Here is an 18,685-nt window from a genome sequence, read left to right as displayed (position 1 = left end):
TCTCAGCATTTTTTAATTCATAATGGTAACCGGCAGTGATGCCCCTATCCCCTGGTATTATTTGCTTTATGTATAAAACCTCTAGCTCTAACCATTATTGTGGCGGCCTCAGATCGTGGGTGTATTGCTTTAATAAAAGGCCGCTGTGGCCATTTAATCAATATCACAAGCAGTCGCGTGTTTCTTTTAAAGGGAATCATGAGAAACGTGGTTGATAAAGATTGGGACAACAAAATCCCTTCTTTGATTATCAAGACACATTGAGGGAGTTCTTAACAGACTTCTTCACCGCACTAATCCCTGAAACGGAGCAATGGGACCACCTAATAGACAGGCTGCACAGGATCCCCAAACCCAAGAGCACCCCCACCTCTGCACCCAAGGGTGTAATTACCCCACTTCATTTCTTCCACTTTAAAGAGGCCATAACTAAGGCAGCGGCGGAAAATCCAGAGCTCCCGGACAGGTTCAGGAACATCCTGGAGATTACGGATTTGTCTGCTGTCACCCTGAACAGGAGGCGGGAATTCTCCAGTGACAAATACTGTAAAAGACAATGGGATACCGTACAAGTGGGGCTACCCAGTGCCGCCCATCATCACCAGAAATGCTGACATCTCCCCAGGAGGCCATGACTCTGCTGCAGAAGTGGTCGCTGGCGACTGTGGACGAACAGACAAGCTCCCCTCAGAAGAAAAAAACGTCGAAGCTAAGGAAGGAGTGGACCTGAACAAAACACAAGTTTACCCTCACCTATCTCTGTCCCTTCACTAACTGTTCTGCCTAATTCTTATTAAGAGCAGAATACAGAATTATTTCTACATAATGGACGGTGGAAGCACAAGAACAATATCTTGTTTCTAATCCCCCCCACTCCCCGATATATACTGGATAGCGGTGCACGTCCGGTAGGGTCACTTAGATCCGGACTGTCTTTGGAGCTGTTATGATATACCATTTTAAAAGCTGAATTTTGTTATTTCCCCATTTTTTTTCTAATTGTCTAGTGGTGAAATATAGATTATATCTGGGATTCGTATATGGTGATTCACATTTCCAGTATCAATGTGAAAGGGTTAAATAGTCCATTCAGCATATCCCTCCTATGGAGAGCGGCCCGATCTCCTAAAGCTGATGTGCTGTGCATCCAAGAAGCCCACCTAAATAGCAGCAACGCACGTGCACTGCAGGATAGAAACTTCCAGAACGTGTTTTATTCTCTCACAGTTGACAAAAACCGTGTCCCAACATAGACAAGTCTGTATACCCCCAAAAGAAAGAAAAAGTCTGATTTGCTCTCAGGCTCTCTTGTTGGAGGATCTCTATGATGTGCGGTAGGTTTCTGCTACCTCCGAATGTGATTACACCTATATTCACATAACGGATATGTAAGAATTTACCTAATTACAGCAGATAAATGGTGATTACAGGACATCCATAAGCCACGACCGGTAACATCACGTGGTCGGACCGCGCCCCTGTCTGGGGTCACATTAAGGAGGGATATAATTACCCGACATATTCCCCATGGGGAGGAAATCATCACCTAATCTTGCCACATATAATTAGGCCCCAACTACAGGAGATCTTGACAGAACACTTCATAACTAACAACTCGCCTGATGTGACCCCATCAACAGTATGGAGGGCACACAAGGCTTATATCAGGGGAAATAATCCATATAGCTTCCCGAGACTGCGCCAAATAGAGGAAAGCAACCAAAATCTAGAAGAGACGCACAAACGAAGCCGCACAGGCACAACTCGCCAAAGATTACAGAAACTAAGGTATGAGCTATACCAACTGCTCTGACACAAATATGAGCACAAGCTACGGAAAAGCAAAGCCAAATATTACTGGCAGGGAAAATATTGGCCAATAAAGTCAAAGCTAAAACGGCTAGACAAAGGACAAAGGTTACCCCACATATGGGATGATCATAACAATAAAATATGTAACCCTAAAAAGATCGCCAACTCCTTCATAAACTACTATTCATCCCTTTACAAGTTACAGGAAACAATGCAATGTAACAGCCCAACACCAGATTAACCAATTTTTAGAAAGCATAAAACTGCCCAAAATACCAGAAAACAAATGAATCACATTAAACCAACCAATAACTCTGAAATAAAGGAAGTGGTTACCAAGTCCCCCGGCCCTGATGGGCTGACAGCGAGTATTACAAATTGCATGAGGACGTATTAACCCTTCAAATAAATTCAGTTTTTCAAAATATGATTGAAACTGGGAAAATACTGAAAGAAATCATCCAGGCACCAACTGTACCCCTCCCAAAACCAGGAAAACACCTGACCGAGCCAACAATATTAGACCGACGTCATTGCTGAACACGGACCTAAAAATGTATTCTAAGGTTCCATCTAATAGAATCTGAGAAATAATCCCGGTTTTAGAGAAAACAGACCAAGCAGGATTTATCCAATCTAGACAGACGTTGGACGGCACGAGGAGGATGATTGATATCAGACATGTGGCTGGAGGAGCCGGACGCCTTCTCTGCTCCTTGCTCTGGATGCCGAAAAGGCGTTTGATCGGGTGTATTGGTGTGGTCTCTGAGGTGTTGTCTAAATTTGGACTTGGCGGTAATATATTCAGAGTGATCACTGCTCTATATTGGGATCCATGAGCCTCAGTTCTCACATCTAGCAGACAAATTCAATATCACTAATGGCACGAGGCAGGGTGTCCGCTCTCACCGCTAATAATTCAACCCCTAGCAGAGAAAATTACATCCCGGAATAACCGGTATTACAACTGGAAAAACAGAACGTATAATCAGTTTGTTGGCTGACGACATGGTAACACAAAACCCATACAATATTAGAATAAAAACACAAAACACCACATAGTGGAAGAAAATGGCTGTGATGTTTAATTTAGGGTAACCAAAATAGACTTTATAATAATGCAATTAATATTTAAAATATCAATAAACCTTCAATAAACCAATCCATGCAGAGAGCTGGGCGATTTTCCCTCAAATAAAAACATCACGACAGTTAATAAAATATTCGGGGAGGGAGGGTGGTATCTTCTTTTCTCCCTGTTAGATGAATGGAAGAGCTGGCAATGAAGTTGGCCTTTTCTAGATCAAATTTTCCCAGTTTGTCATGCATCCACCAATCAAAAACTCCCAAAAAGTGCGCCAAGAACAACTGGTCAGAACTGGATTGAACCTGCTCGTGGCTTCCACAGCTTACTGAGCTGATCTTGTGACCCTGGCTAAAAGCCATAACCATATTGAAAAGACAGACCACCATGACAAGAATGTTTATTTAGGGTCTGTGTTCCCATGAGGCCCCCCATATTCCTTTCGGTGGAGGGCTACCATGGTAACACAAAACCTATACAATATAAAAACACAAAACGCCATGAAGTTTAAGAAAATGGCCATGATGTTTAATTTAGGGTAACCAGAATAGACTTTATAATAATTCAATAAATTAATATTTAAAATATCAATAAATAAACCTCCAATAAACCAATCCATGCAGAAAGCTGGGCGATTTTCTTATACGCCATAACTCAACGAGGCATGGCCCCCCCCCAAAAACACCACAGCCATTTCTCAATCATTGACTGAATATCAAATTAAAAGTGACCAGCCCAATATCCGAAAGCTGGACCATAATCACGTCTATGAATGCCGGGGGTAAAGCCTTCTAAATCCAAGTGCCTAAAAGAAAACCCATTAAGCAATACCATGAATCTCTCCATTCCTTTATTGACTCTTCTCCGAATTTTCTCTAGAAAATTTAATATAGACCCGGACCAAATTAATCTAGGAACGATCGTGGAGAAAACAAAACAAGAATGAGGGAAATCTAGCTTCAAACAGGAAACATCCTCTCTCATTAGTGACATAAGGTCTAAAGTTTTAATTTTTCCCAGCTCGTTCCCCCCTAAATGAAATATAATAAGGTCGGGATAAGGAAAACAGATGGCTAATGTTTTGAGTTCTGTAACTAAATTTATCCACTTCATTCCCCTGATACTGTGCCAGAAAACTTGTATTGAAGAGGAATTAAAGGCCAGGTTCTCGGTATAAGACCTCTGGCTAGCTCTCTTCTGAGCCCAAAATATAAAGAATGTCCAACCATCCATACTACCAGGGAACCTGAAAGTGAATGCGAAAATTAATAATTGTAAAGATCATGGCAAACATTTAATTTAAATCTTCTGGATTCCCATCTACCAATCCTCATAATTTTGTTGTCACAGAAACCTAACCTACAAGCTTCCGTAGCTGCTCCAATCCTAAATGAACGGGATGAAATTTTAAGCCCGTCTTTTCCTAACTTAACATTTCTTAAGAACAGAATTAAATTGCTAAATAGTAGCTGGCTCCCTGTTTGAATGAATAAATAAAGATCCCGTAACATTAGGCCTCTTCTGTAACAATCTTTTTGTATTAACCACTGGGCAAATGATTGCGTCAGAAACAGGATCTAACCTTATTCTAGTGCCCCTTCCCATTTGATCAGTTTTAGGTCTCCTTATATACAATAATATATGCAAATCTTTAAATAAAACATCGGAAATCAAACCAGAGGGTTCTGATTCTTCTTGCAGAAACTAATTCATCTACTCCAAGCACTGCAAAAAAAAACTAAGCAAAAGGCTGCGCTAAACAAGCACGCCTCATCTAATTTATGCATACTGAATTTAACGACAAAGATCCCTCAAAGAAAAAGATATAGGGCGTCTGACATCCGCTTTGTAATTGCCCCTCTTAAACCTTTTTAAAAACTGTTTTACCAGAAATTACCTGGTTAAAGGGGGCTTACCAATTAACTTCAAAAAGAATGACACTCCAGCCAGAGGCTTCAATAAAGCCGAATATGGCAGTCGTTAATTAAGGACTCCGCAAACTCCAATGCTGACACAGGACTAGATTCCGCAAAGTTAAAATTGTTCATTAGGCAAAAATTAACCCACTGATGCCATGAAGCCGAGTAATTGGCCCATGATCTATAGGCTAGAGATCTCTTGATGAAAAAAGGAATTAACGCCAAATTATGTCCCAAACATAAGGGGGGCATGGTGTTGCTTCTGCGTCGGCGTCTGGTGACTGTTGGTGAAATATCGACCACTGGTGGTGACAAAGGGAATTGGAAGTTAGAATTTCTTCAATCAAGCACAATCTAGCCTTCAGCCAGATATTATACTTCAAGCATTCAGAACCAACTGTCTAATAATCCTATTTGCCCAAATAGTTTTTGAAGAAAGAGTATTAATAGAGAAAACAAGACCTTGGCTAACTGAAGTAAATAAAATTCTCGAATTTTGCATTAGTGTGCCCCATAAATAAATACTCTAAAAAGCGGAAAAAGTTCAAGGACCGAAGAATTTCTAGTTACACTATTGGATACCCATTCTTCAGGCCAATGATGTACTGACCATTGAAAGGTAAACAAGATTCCATATCCTTTAGGCCTCTTTCACACTTCAGTTTTTTGTGTCAGCTAAAATCCGCCAAAAAGGCGGAAAAGCGGATCTGTTCCTAACTGAAGTGAACGGATGGCATAGGATCCGTTTTTTGACGGGAGAGAGAGAGAGATTTTTTTCGTCTGCCAGAAAGGCTTTCAGGGTTAATTTTCTCCCTGACTTCCTTTCTCCGGGCATGCACAAAGGAAAATGCGGATCCTACAACAAAAAAAACGTTGCAGGGTCCGTCCAGGCTTGCCAGCGGACAAAAAAAATTTGGCGGATCCTCAAAAAAAAGGATCCAAAGGATGGCCATCGCCAGTAATGCAACTCAATGGGGAAAAAAATGGATCTGCCAAAAAAAATGGCGGATCCGTTTTTTTCACATTCTGGGGGATTTTGCCTGATGGTCAAAAACGGAAGTGTGAAAGAGGCCTTAGACGCATCGATTAAAAATAGAAAAGGTAAAGAGTCTGCTAAAACAAAAGGGGGTCTGCCAGCAAGATCTACCATTAAAATTAGAAAGAAACTCCAGCCAAATTTTAACATCCTCCTTTAGTTCAGAGCATATTCTAATATGAGAACCAGGGGACAAATGGCCTTTTGTAGCCTCGTAAAGGTGCCTTGAAAAAACCTGACCCATAGAAATAATTCAAGCACAAAGTTCTGCAAACCTAAAAGAGACTGGAGTTCCTTTAATGGCTTTTTTCTTTCTGAGGAAGAAAATTACAACAAAAAATTACGCAATTTAAAATCTTCTCATCAGGCAGTCTACATTCCATCCTTGAAGAATCTAATGTTAAGCCAAGGAATTCCACAGGCTGAACTGGTAAAACATTTTTTTTTCTAAAGCAATAGGAACCCCAAACTCGCTACAAATAAAAAGAAATTTGTTTAAAAGATTGAGGCAAACCTGAGAGCCAGGAGGGCCAATAAAAAGAAAATCGTTGAGGTAATGCAGCATGCCCCCTTCAAGAGTCCGCCTCGATTACCCAATGTAAAAATGAAGAAAATGTCTCAAAATAAAAGTAAGCGAGGGAAAAACCCATGGGTAGGCATTTATCAAAGAAATATGTATTATCCAAAGAAACACCCAAAGAACTAAAACCAGATGGATTCACCGGGAGGAGTCTAAACGCAGATTTGATATCTGATTTGACCGAATTTCCTAAGTAAATCTACAGCCAAATCAAAAGCAGAGTAGTTCACCGAACAAAGATTTATCCACCTCATCATTAAATGAAAAACCATGAGGGTATGATAAATGATGTACCATTCTAAAAGAACCCGGCTCCTTCTTAAGGACAATACACAACGGGGAAATATGAAAATCCGAGACTGGAGGGTAATCAAAAGGACCTGCTATTTTGACCAAATTCACTTCTTTGTATATTTTTTCTCTTGCTATAACAGAAAATTTCAACAAGGAGGGCAAATTAATGACCAATTTGCAGGCATTACCTCTAAAAGGAGGGATATAAAACCCCTGAGAAAAACCCTGGTATAGCAAGTCCCTACTCTCCCGATCTGGATACCTGTCTAACCATGCTAACATTTTTTCCAACTTCACTGTTGTCGGTGCTTTTGAGACTAAATTCTCTAACTGTAGATTGCTGTGTGAATTGATTTTTAAAACATTTAGCCATGGGGTGGGCGCCCCCACGGAATCAGCACTCATTGCGAAACCTGCAGTTATTGAGCCATTTCAAGACGTTTCTTTAAACGCAAAGCAAACGCCCTTCTTATTAAACATGTTAACAGGTTGCTTGACAAATGAGTGTCTTTGCAGGAGCATCATATTGATCCAAAGACCAACATCTTTGACACCCCAGGTAACGTTTGGATGAACGGCCAATTTCTGTCTAAAAGCCTCATAACTCAGCCAGGCATCCAAAGTTAGGATAAATTATGTCGATATGCTGAAAATCTGGTGCATAAATTAGGGAACTTTTCAACGAGAACAGCAGAGTAAATGGAAAATGCTTGGAGCCAATTATTAAAAGATTTAAGAGCTCTGCGCTTCCTATCATCTGAATCAGATCTATCCTCTCTCTTTTCAAATTTACTAAGCTGTTCTCATTGTGATGGCAAAAGAGAAAACAGATCAACATAATTTCTACTCCAAATAAGATCCTTGATGGAGGTGCTCAAATGGAAACCCAAAGGGGATAGCTCACAAATCAGTGTCTCCTTCAAAAAAGATTCTGTGGAACAAGATTGTTAGTACTAGAAAGTACATTGTTAAAATCGGATTTATGCTGATTGGCTGCAGGTAAAGCAGGATTAGTTGCTTCGCCTAAAGCCTCAGCCAAAAATTTTTTAACTAGTGATCTGAGGTTGGTATGTTAGACACACATGGGCACCTGAAACATCTCACCCCCTCTGGAAAGTCAGAGGTCGTGGTCCTCCTCGCAACCAGCACTCAAGCCCTGTGTATAGGCCGAACGCAGCTGTCCAGCTGCTTGCGTCGTGTGGTCTTAATCATCTTTGGATTCATGGGCTGGAGATCTCAATGAACGCAATTGTGCCGCATCCAGCAAGGAACCCTGGCCCAAACTGTGGGAGGTGACTGTTTCTAGTGCGTCCTCGGAAGCATTTGCCGCCGCAGTGCTTTTACGGCTGCAGCGTTTGAACATGTCGACGGTCACTCCCGATGACGGCGATGGAAGTCTCACGCCGGGCTGCGAGACTTCCGGGAACGGGGCTGCTGTGTCTTCGCACGCACTTCATTAGCGGGGCTAATGGACCGCACTGAAGATGACGGAAATGAGTAGGACACCCTGGGCTTCCGAATCCTCCGGGCACCCTTGCTTCTCTGTAGGCGACTCTTCATGAGCTGACTGGTGAGGGGAACACGGATCTGGAGGAGGAGATCTGGCTTCGACTGCTGCTGAGGAAGGTTTCATAGCCAAGCATCTTCTCAGCCATTCAGCTCCATCCTCTTCCCCGGGCCTCAGAACCAGCTGCTGTATGGTGCTCTGTTATGAATGAGTCACCGTAGGAGGCAAAAACAGAAATACTAGCTAAGTCCAGAAAACCAGAGAAGTTGGCAGCTATCGGATTGCAGACCCCTGAACCTATCAACAACAACTAGCAGTAGCCGTGGGGGGTTCCTACGGTGCCCTAGACCCCTCGATCACAGCCGGAGAACTAAATAGCCTAAAGACAGAAAGGGAAATCTAAACTGCCCCAGAGCAGACCCCAAAGCAATAGGCAGCCCCCAACATATAATGACGGTGAAGCAAGATGAAAAAACACTAACACAGATAGAAAGATAGGCTGAGCAAATGATGGGGCCCAAGCTAACTAAATAGGACAGGATAGAAAAGCTGCTGTCTGCAATCTGTGAAAACCCTATCAAAAAATGAGCCAACAGACTGATAGGGAAAAAAGCCCTGAAGACGCTAGGCTTCAAAAAGACTATATCAGTACTCCCGGTATTTTCTGAAGACAGAGCAAAAAGACAAAAAGGAATTCAGCTCACCCCCAGCAGGGAATGGCAGAAATCCAGAAAAACAAGGCAAAACAAAACCAAAATACAAATGCAAAAAGCAGAGCAGAAAACTTAGCTTTTGAGGAGCAGGAATCAGACTGGTCTCCTAGAATCCATCAGAGAAATCACCAGCAAGGCAGAAGGGCGTCGACTGCCTTATATCCAGTCAGCAATTCCAGTCACCCAGTCATCATCTACCTGCTCAGGTGCTTGGTAATCAGCCTCACTACCTCCCTTCACCAGAAGAGGGAGTTCATCAGACCTCAATGGTGAAGGGGAAAATGAACTCACAACAGTGCTCTCCATTCTTCTATCTTCTTTTCTTCCTGTTAGATGAATGGAATAGCTGGCAATGAAGTTGGCCTTTTATAGATCAAATTTTCCCAGTTTTCATGCATCCACCAATCAAAAACTCACAAAAATTGTGCCAAAAACAAATGGATTAAACCTGCTTGTGGCTTCCACAGCTTATTGAGCTGATTTTTTGACCATGGGCTAAAAGCCATAACCATATTGAAAATACAAACAGACCACCATGACAAAAATGTTTATTTAGGGTCTGTGTTCCCATGAGACCCCCCCCCCATATTCCTTTCGGGGGAGGGTTACCATTATCGTAACCCTCAAAAGCCCCACAGAATCGTTACCTAAAGTCATGGAAGTATTAGGCTTATTCACTAACGTATCGTATTATTAAACATCTCCATATGTCACACTTTAAACCTATTACCCTCCATATTTTATCTGGCAGATTTGAAAACCAAATACCCCTATAAGTGGGACAATGAAAGTATAACGTATCTGGGAATATAATTAGAACCATGTCAGATAAAATGCTATTGATAAACTATGAGGCCCTAGAAAAACTAAACAAAGTAGATATGCGGCATATGAAACTACATGATATATGTCTTGGCTTGGGAGAGTAGCTTCTATTAAAAATGTTCATAATCGCTCAAATACTATATTTATTGTGTAACCTTTCACATTCCCCATGAAAATACTCAAAGAAATACAATTCATCAAATTACAGTATATATGGCAGGAAAAACAACAGAGAGACACTTTATACATCCCAATGAAAGAAGGAGGACTAGGGCGCCCCTCAGTGGTGACATACTATATAGAGCAGCCATACTCAAACATTTAAGGTTGATGTGGAATAGTAAGGATGACAGACTTTGGATAGAATTGAAAAACATTTCGTAGGAACATCAAATATGGCAGGCTTCTTATATTCCTATATAGTAGAGGGATCTAATAGCAATAGGAATAATAAACTGTGTTTACCCCGACAGTGGAGGCTGCTCTGGGAGTGTGGAGTGCAGTGATTAATAATCTGGGCTCAGTAACAATGGCGCTCCTCAGGCCCAACCGAGACCCTGGAGCAGTGCATTCTGAACCTCCAGGACTGGAAATCATGTTGACTGGTGATATGTATGATTGGGGAATATTATCCTTCCTTTCTACACTTAGAGAGAAATACAACATCCCACATGAAGATTTTATAAATATTTACAATAAGACATTTTTTTGAATGAGAAAAAAGAAATCATCTTCTCACAACCCTCTAAACTACACTTCTTGTTACTGGACCCAACGGGACAGGTGAGGGCTCTGCCCTCAGGTTATAATCATGTGACTGAGGCCACATTCCCCTCTCTGGACTCATAAATGGGAGAAGGATCCACAATGCACAATCACCCGGGCCAATGGCAGACGTCCTTCTCAATGATAGGAACACTAAGCGAACAAATCATCTGGAAAACGCAAAAACCTAGTGTGTAGGTGGGACTTCCCGCCATATAGACGGCACGGAGCTACCGCAAGTCTCCCGGTGTGTGCTGGAGGCGCTAATGCAGATATGATGCATATTTGGGGGAGCTGCAATAGAGGAAAGCAATTACGGGAAGCAATCACCCATCTAATATCTCAGATTCGCACCATCCCAGTCACTGAGGAGCAGGCACTTCTGGGAATTCACCGGGATTTAGTGCCGCTCGAGTTTCGGGCAGTGATTGTGCACATCCTCACAGCTACCAACATCACAAACTGCTGGAAGCCTCCTGTGTGTCCGTCACTGGCTGAGATTATAGCACTGCTGAGGCTGTGTGCCCACGTTGCATTTTTTAAGCGTTTTTGATGTGTTTTTCAGAGTCAAACCGCTTCAAAGACGCTTACAATAAGCATCCCATTCATTTGAATGCTTTTTGGCCTTTTTGTGCCAATTGATGCGTTTTTTTCCGCATAGGAAACGCTTAGCAGCTAAAAACACAGCATGCTCATTATTTTCCGCATAAGTCCAAGTTTTTAGCTGTTTCCTATGAGTCCAGAAGACGTGCTGAAAAAAACGCATCAAACGTGCGTTTTCTGGGAAGAAGTCCGGTTTTATATCAGTTTTAAAACTCTAACGTGGGCACATAGCCTGAATGAGAATTGTCTGAGAAAATAATTGCCTCATCTGCTAATAACACATTAGCATTCCTCAAGAAATAGGACAGCTGCCATTCAGATTAAATGCTGTGCATGCAGAGAGGTGACATGGCACTAGTTACAATACTTGGATGTCAACGATCTGTCGCCATCACCGTTTTTATTTTACTTGCCCCGCTACCCGTAATTTCTTATGATAAGGACTAGTGCTGAGTGAGCACTAAAATGCTCGGGTGCTCGTTGCTCGGGTTGAGCTAATTGGAATACTCAGACAGAACAGCGAGCCCAATGTAAGTCTGTGGGAGACCCGAGCACTTTTACCGCAATCCCCCGGGGGTCCTTTTAAGGTCTAAAATCATCAGAAAATGATGGAAACACTGCACAAATGACACGGGGACATCATGGGGATCACCGCTGGAAGCATTCCTGACTCCTAGTTCACAGCTTTAAACATTTTTTTCAGAGTTTCATGCCATTTTTACAGGCACTCAGCGCAACATTTTTTGTGTCCATCGAAAAATCGGACAGCGATGGATCAGTGGTTGTCCAATTTTTGCTAGAATGGGAGCCTATGGGCGCAGGATCCGTCACTGTCTGACAAATGGCGGAATTCGGCGATGGATTCCATTTTTTTAACTGTACGTGTGTGTGTGTGTGTGGTGTGTGCATGTGTGTGGGGGTCTGCGGGGCTGTGCAGGGGTCTGTGTGTATATTGTGAGTACACAGTACGGTGTATATAGTACACAGTATATTTGTCTCTCACCTCCGCTCTGGTTGAAGCGGCTCATCGCTGTCCTCACGTTATGCCTGAATACAGCCTCTCCTTGTTTTCCGTTCTGTCTCTCTCTCTCCCAGTATCCGTCCTCCACTTTCTCCATCCACTGGACCTTGGGTCGGCATCTGCCGCTGTCTGTGTTATAATTCACAATCTCCCGATCATCCACATATCCAACCATTGAGTATTCAGGCAGCCCGGACCCCGGAGCAGAGACCCCCGTGTAATAATATCGCAGAGAGTGACTGTCTGTGGGAGAAAGAGAGAGTCACATATCACATATACAGGACACACAGGAGGAGACACAGGTGTATACAGCGCGGAGGTGAGGGCCCACATCATGTATATACAGCGCGGAGGTGAGGGCCCACATCATGTACATACAGCGCGGAGGTGAGGGACCACACTATGTACATACAGCGCGGAGGTGAGGGCCCACATCATGTACATACAGCGCGGAGGTGAGGGACCACACTATGTACATACAGCGCGGAGGTGAGGGCCCACATCATGTACATACAGCGCGGAGGTGAGGGCCCACATCATGTATGTACAGCGCGGAGGTGAGGGCCCACGTCATGTACATACAGCGCGGAGGTGAGGGCCCACATCATGTATGTACAGCGCGGAGGTGAGGGCCCACGTCATGTACATACAGTGCGGAGGTGAGGGCCCACATCATGTACATACAGCGCGGAGGTGAGGGCCCACATCATGTACATACAGCGCGGAGGTGAGGGCTCACATCATGTACATACAGCGCGGAGGTGAGGGCCCACATCATGTACATACAGCGCGGAGGTGAGGGCCCACATCATGTACATACAGCGCGGAGGTGAGGGCCCACATTATGTACATACAGCGCGGAGGTGAGGGACCACATCATGTACATACAGCGGAGGGGAGGGCCCAAATCATGTACATACAGCGTGGAGGGCCCACATCATGTTTATACAGTGCAGAGGGGAGGGCCCACATCATGTTTATACAGTGCGGAGGGGAGGGCCCACATCATGTATATACAGCGCGGAGGTGAGGGCCCACATCATGTACATACAGCGCGGAGGTGAGGGACCACACTATGTACATACAGCGCGGAGGTGAGGGCCCACATCATGTTTATACAGTGCGGAGGTGAGGGCCCATATCATGTACATACAGCGCGGAGGTGAGGGTCCACATCATGTATATACAGCGCGGAGGTGAGGGCCCACACCATGTATATACAGCGCGAAGGGGAGGGCCCACACCATGTACATACAGCGTGGAGGGGAGGGCCCACACCATGTACATACAGCGCGGAGAGGAGGGCCCACACCATGTACATACAGCGCGGAGGTGAGGGCCCACACCATGTACATACAGCGCGGAGGGGAGGGCCCACACCATGTACATACAGAGCGGAGGTGAGGGCCCACATCATGTATATACAGCGCGAAGGGGAGGGCCCACACCATGTACATACAGCGCGGAGGTGAGGGCCCACATCATGTACATACAGCGCGGAGGGGAGGGCCCAAATCATGTACATACAGCGGAGGGGAGGACCCAAATCATGTACATACAGCGTGGAGGGCCCACATCATGTTTATACAGTGCGGAGGTGAGGGCCCACACCATGTACATACAGCGCGGAGGTGAGGGCCCACACCATGTACATACAGCGCGGAGGTGAGGGCCCACACCATGTACATACAGCGCGGAGGGGAGGGCCCACATCATGTACATACAGCGCGGAGGGGAGGGCCCACACCATGTACATACAGCGCGGAGGGGAGGGCCCACACCATGTACATACAGCGCGGAGGGGAGGGCCCACACCATGTACATACAGCGCGGAGGGGAGGGCCCACACCATGTACATACAGCGCGGAGGTGAGGGCCCACACCATGTACATACAGCACGGGGGTGAAGACCCACACCATGTATATACAGTGCGAAGGGAAGGGCCCACACCATGTACATACAGCGCGGAGGTGAGGGCCCACATCATGTACATACAGCGCGGAGGTGAGGGCCCACATCATGTACATACAGCGCGGAGGTGAGGGCCCACATCATGTATGTACAGCGCGGAGGTGAGGGTCCACATCATGTACATACAGTGCGGAGGGGAGGGCCCAAGTCATGTACATACAGCGGAGGGGAGGGCCCACATCATGTATGTACAGCGGGGAGGTGAGGGCCCACATCATGTATGTACAGCGCGGAGGTGAGGGCCCACATCATGTATGTACAGCGCGGAGGTGAGGGCCCACTTCATGTATGTACAGCGCGGAGGTGAGGGCCCACATCATGTATATACAGCACGGAGGTGAGGGTCCACATCATGTACATACAGTGCGGAGGGGAGGGCCCAAATCATGTACATACAGCGGAGGGGAGGGCCCACATCATGTATGTACAGCGGGGAGGTGAGGGCCCACATCATGTATGTACAGCGCGGAGGTGAGGGCCCACATCATGTATGTACAGCGCGGAGGTGAGGGCCCACTTCATGTATGTACAGCGCGGAGGTGAGGGCCCACATCATGTATATACAGCACGGAGGTGAGGGTCCACATCATGTACATACAGTGCGGAGGGGAGGGCCCAAATCATGTACATACAGCGGAGGGGAGGGCCCACATCATGTATATACAGTGTGGAGGCGAGGGCCCAAATCATGTGACGCCTCACCCACTGATCTCACCGCTGACCCCACCTCACCCCCTGACCTCACCTCACCCACTGACCCCACCGCTGACCCCATGTCACCGCTGACCCCGCCTCACCCCCTGACCTCACCACTGACCCCGCCTCACCCCCTGACCTCACCGCTGACCCCGCCTCACCCACTGACCTCACCTCACCGCTGACCTCACTACTGACCCCGCCTCACCCGCTGACCTCACCGCTGACCCCACCTCACCGCTGACCTCACCACTGACCCCGCCTCACCCACTGACCCCACCTCACCGCTGACCTCACTACTGACCCCGCCTCACCACTGACCCCGCCTCACCCCTTGACCTCACCGCTGACCCCGCCTCACCCCTTGACCTCACCGCTGACCCCACCTCACCGCTGACCCCGCCTCACCCACTGACCTCACTGCTGACCCCTCCTCGCTACTGACCCCGAGCAGCAGGATCCAGGCTCAGAGATGGCAGATGGAGATTGTCAGCAGCAGCTCCTCCTCTGGCGCCGTCTGTCACCTCAGGATGATGGCGCCTTTATCGCTCATCTCCTGAGTATTTCTGATGAATTCTCTCCCTCCCCGTGCAGTGTAAGGTCCCCGGAGGGATCCACAGGAGATGAGCCTGACCGCAGTCTGTAGATCTGATTCTCCGCTCCCCACAGTTTGTGTTTTATGAACTAAGTGCCAGGTTGCCTTTACGGCCGCGTTCACACGTCCAGTAATCATCCGTTACAGTGGATCCCGCAAACACAGCTATTTTGTTTCCAATTTTATTTGATTTTCCCAAAATTTTCAAAAAAAGAAAAATAACAATTACTCCCTTAACGACTGCCAATACGCCTTTTAACCCCTTTACCCCCAAGGGTGGTTTGCACGTTAACGACCAGGCCAATTTTTACAATTCTGACCACTGTCCCTTTATGAGATAATAACTCTGGAACGCTTCCATGGATCCCGGGGATTCTGACAATGTTTTCTCGTGACATATTGTACTTCATGTTAGTGGTAAAATTTCATTCATATAACTTGCATTTATTTGTGAAAAAAAACAGAAATTTGGCGAAAGTTTTGAAAATTTTGCAATTTTCCAACTTTGAATTTTTATGCCCTTAAATCACAGAGATACGGCACACAAAATACTTAATAAGTAACATTTCCCACATGTTTACTTTACATCAGCACAATTTTGGAACCAAAAATTTTTTGGGGAGGTTATAAGGGTTAAAAGTTGACCAGCGATTTCTCATTTTTGCAACACCATTTTATTTTAGGGACCACATCACATTTGAAGTCTCTTTGAGGGGTTTATATGATAGAAAATACCCAAAAGTGACACCATTCTAAAAACTGCACCCCTCAAGGTGCTCAAAACCAGATTCAAGGAGTTTATTAACCCTTCAGGTGCTTCACAGGAATTTTTTGAATGTTTAAAAAAAAAAAAATGAACATTTAACTTTTTCATAAAAAAATTATTTCAGATCCAATTTTTTTATTTTACCAAGGGTAACAGGAGAAATTGGACTGCAAAAGTTATTGTGCAATTTGTCCTGAGTACACTGATACCTGATATGTGGGGGGGAACCACTGTTTCGGCGCATGACAGACCACAGAAGGGAAGGAGCGCCGTTTGACTTTTTCAACGCAAAATTTGCTGTAATTCAGATCGGACGCCATGTCACGTTTGGAGAGCCCCTAATGTGCCTAAACAGTGGAAACCCCCCCACAAATGACACCATTTTGGAAACTAGAACCCCCAAGGAACTTATCTAGATGTGTGGTGAGCACTTTGAACCCCCAAGTGCTTCACAAAAGTTTATAACCTAGAGCCATAAAAAAAATCTTTTTTTCCACAAAAATGATATTTTTGCCCCCAACTTTTTATATTCCCAAGGGTAACATGAGAAATTGGACCCCAAAAGTTGTTGTTCAATTTGTACTGAGTAGGCTGATACCCTATATGTGGGGGGTAAACCACTGTTTGGGCGCATGGCAGAGCTTGGAAGGGAAGGAGCACTGTTTGACTTTTCGAACGCAAAATTGGCTTGAATTGAGACGCCATGTTGCTTTTGGAGAGCCCCTGATGTGCCTAAACAGTGGAAACCCCCCAATTCTAACTCTAACCTCAGCCCTAACCCTAACCGTAAAATGGAAATATTCATTTTTTTAATTTTATTATTTTTCTCTAACTAAGGGGGTGATAAAGGGGGGTTTGACTCCCATCATCCATCTCCAGGAGTCAGGAGGGCGGAGCCCGGGCCCCATCACAGAGCCTCCCCCGCACTCCCCGATACATGAGAGGAACAAAAAGATCCTGGAGCTCAGCAACAAGATGATCGAGCTGCTGAGCGGAGAGGTTCCTATAAGGTGTCAGGACGTCGCTGTCTATCTCTCCATGGAGGAGTGGGAGTATCTAGAAGGACACCAGGATCGGTACCAGGCCGTGATGATAGAGGAGCTCCGGCCTCTTACACCACGAGGAAATCCTTGTGAGAATAACTGGTTATCACTGAATTGTAAAAAAGAAGATATCAGGAAGCAGTCTAATGGAGAAACCCTCATTACCCTTCATGGACCTCCTGGACTTCACAGCACTTCACTTTCTTATACTCCTCCTAATCATGAGGAACCCTCTCCTGAGCAATCTCACATTGTTACCACAATTCCAGGTGACAAAGTGGATACAAGATTTCAGTGTGACAAGCAACTTACTACAAGCTCAGATTTTTTAACACAAAGAAAGCGCAAAGGAGAAAAGAGATACTCCTGTTCAGAATGTGGGAAATGCTTTACAAATAAATCAAGATTTGTTATGCATGAGAAAATTCACACAGGAGAAAAGCCATTTTCGTGTTCAGAATGTGAGAAAGGCTTCTTATATAAAACACATCTTGCTACACATGAAAGAATTAACACAGGAGAAAGGCCATTTTCATGTTCACAATGTGGGAAGTCCTTCACAGATAAAGCGAGTCTTATTAGACATCTCAAAATTCATACAGGGGGGAAGCACGCAGTGTGGGGTGCAGCAATCAAGCATCCCATAAGCAAAGCATCACAGAAGCTAAGCATCAGGAAAACGGCGTTATACATGGCAGTTAATCAGGGCAGGAGTCAGGTAACCCAAACTTTGCTCTCCCCTTTAACCATGTGCTTTATTTTTATCCTCCTGTGTTCCCTTGCCATCCACATTCACCACCCCATCCCCCCTCCATCACGACTCATACACATCAGCCCCTCTATACTTCCCTTTCCCATGTACAGCTCCCATGCACTCCTCCCCTTCCTGAGAAACCTCAGCCCATCTTGCCCAAACACATTGCAGAAAAAAACTATTCACAATTCCTACAACTATTTCCTCTTTATCTTCCTACTTCTACTGATTGCAGGTGACATCTCCCCCAACCCTTGTCCACCATCCCCCAACCTCAACCCCTACCCTACCTCATATCGAAACCATAATAATCTTATTAATATTACTCGCACTCCCTCATCTCCATCTTTTAATTGTGCCCTCTGGAATCCACGGTCTGCTTGTAACAAGCTTCCTTTCCTACACAACTACTTTCTGAACAACTCTCTAAGGCTGGTTTCACATTTGCGTTTTTTAGCGCTGGAAAAAAACGCATATGTGCGCATGCGTTTTTTCCCCTATATTTAACATGGGTGCGCATACCTGCGCGCTGGCATGCGCACATATGCGATTTTCATGCGCTGCGTTTTTTTGGGGTGTGCGTTGGTATTTTCCAGACGCAGCATGTTGCATTTTTTGGCCCTGCAAAAAAGCGCATGCGCACATATGCGCACGTTTTGCGCTAAAAATGGCCATTATAGCCTATGGGTGCGCATATGTG

At 45.1% G+C, this 18,685-nt stretch overlaps 1 protein-coding gene across 2 annotated transcripts in view; it reads right to left on the bottom strand.

Annotated features, from left to right (window-relative positions):
* The window catches only part of LOC141051719 (class I histocompatibility antigen, F10 alpha chain-like), a 199,916-nt gene that overhangs the window by 138,573 nt on the left and 42,658 nt on the right, over positions 1-18,685 (bottom strand). For both annotated transcript variants that reach the window (XM_073548708.1, XM_073548707.1), the window contains exon 2: positions 12,142-12,402. In XM_073548708.1, the coding sequence (XP_073404809.1) occupies positions 12,142-12,402 (261 nt within the window). The remainder of the gene's footprint in view (positions 1-12,141; positions 12,403-18,685) is intronic.

This window comes from Dendrobates tinctorius, unplaced genomic scaffold (genome assembly GCF_039654945.1).
Source record: "Dendrobates tinctorius isolate UK_male_01 unplaced genomic scaffold, ASM3965494v1 ptg000158l, whole genome shotgun sequence".
Classification (NCBI taxonomy): Eukaryota; Metazoa; Chordata; class Amphibia; order Anura; family Dendrobatidae; genus Dendrobates; species Dendrobates tinctorius.
Note: the sequence above shows the minus strand (reverse complement) of the source record. Positions and strands in the feature narration are given on the sequence as shown.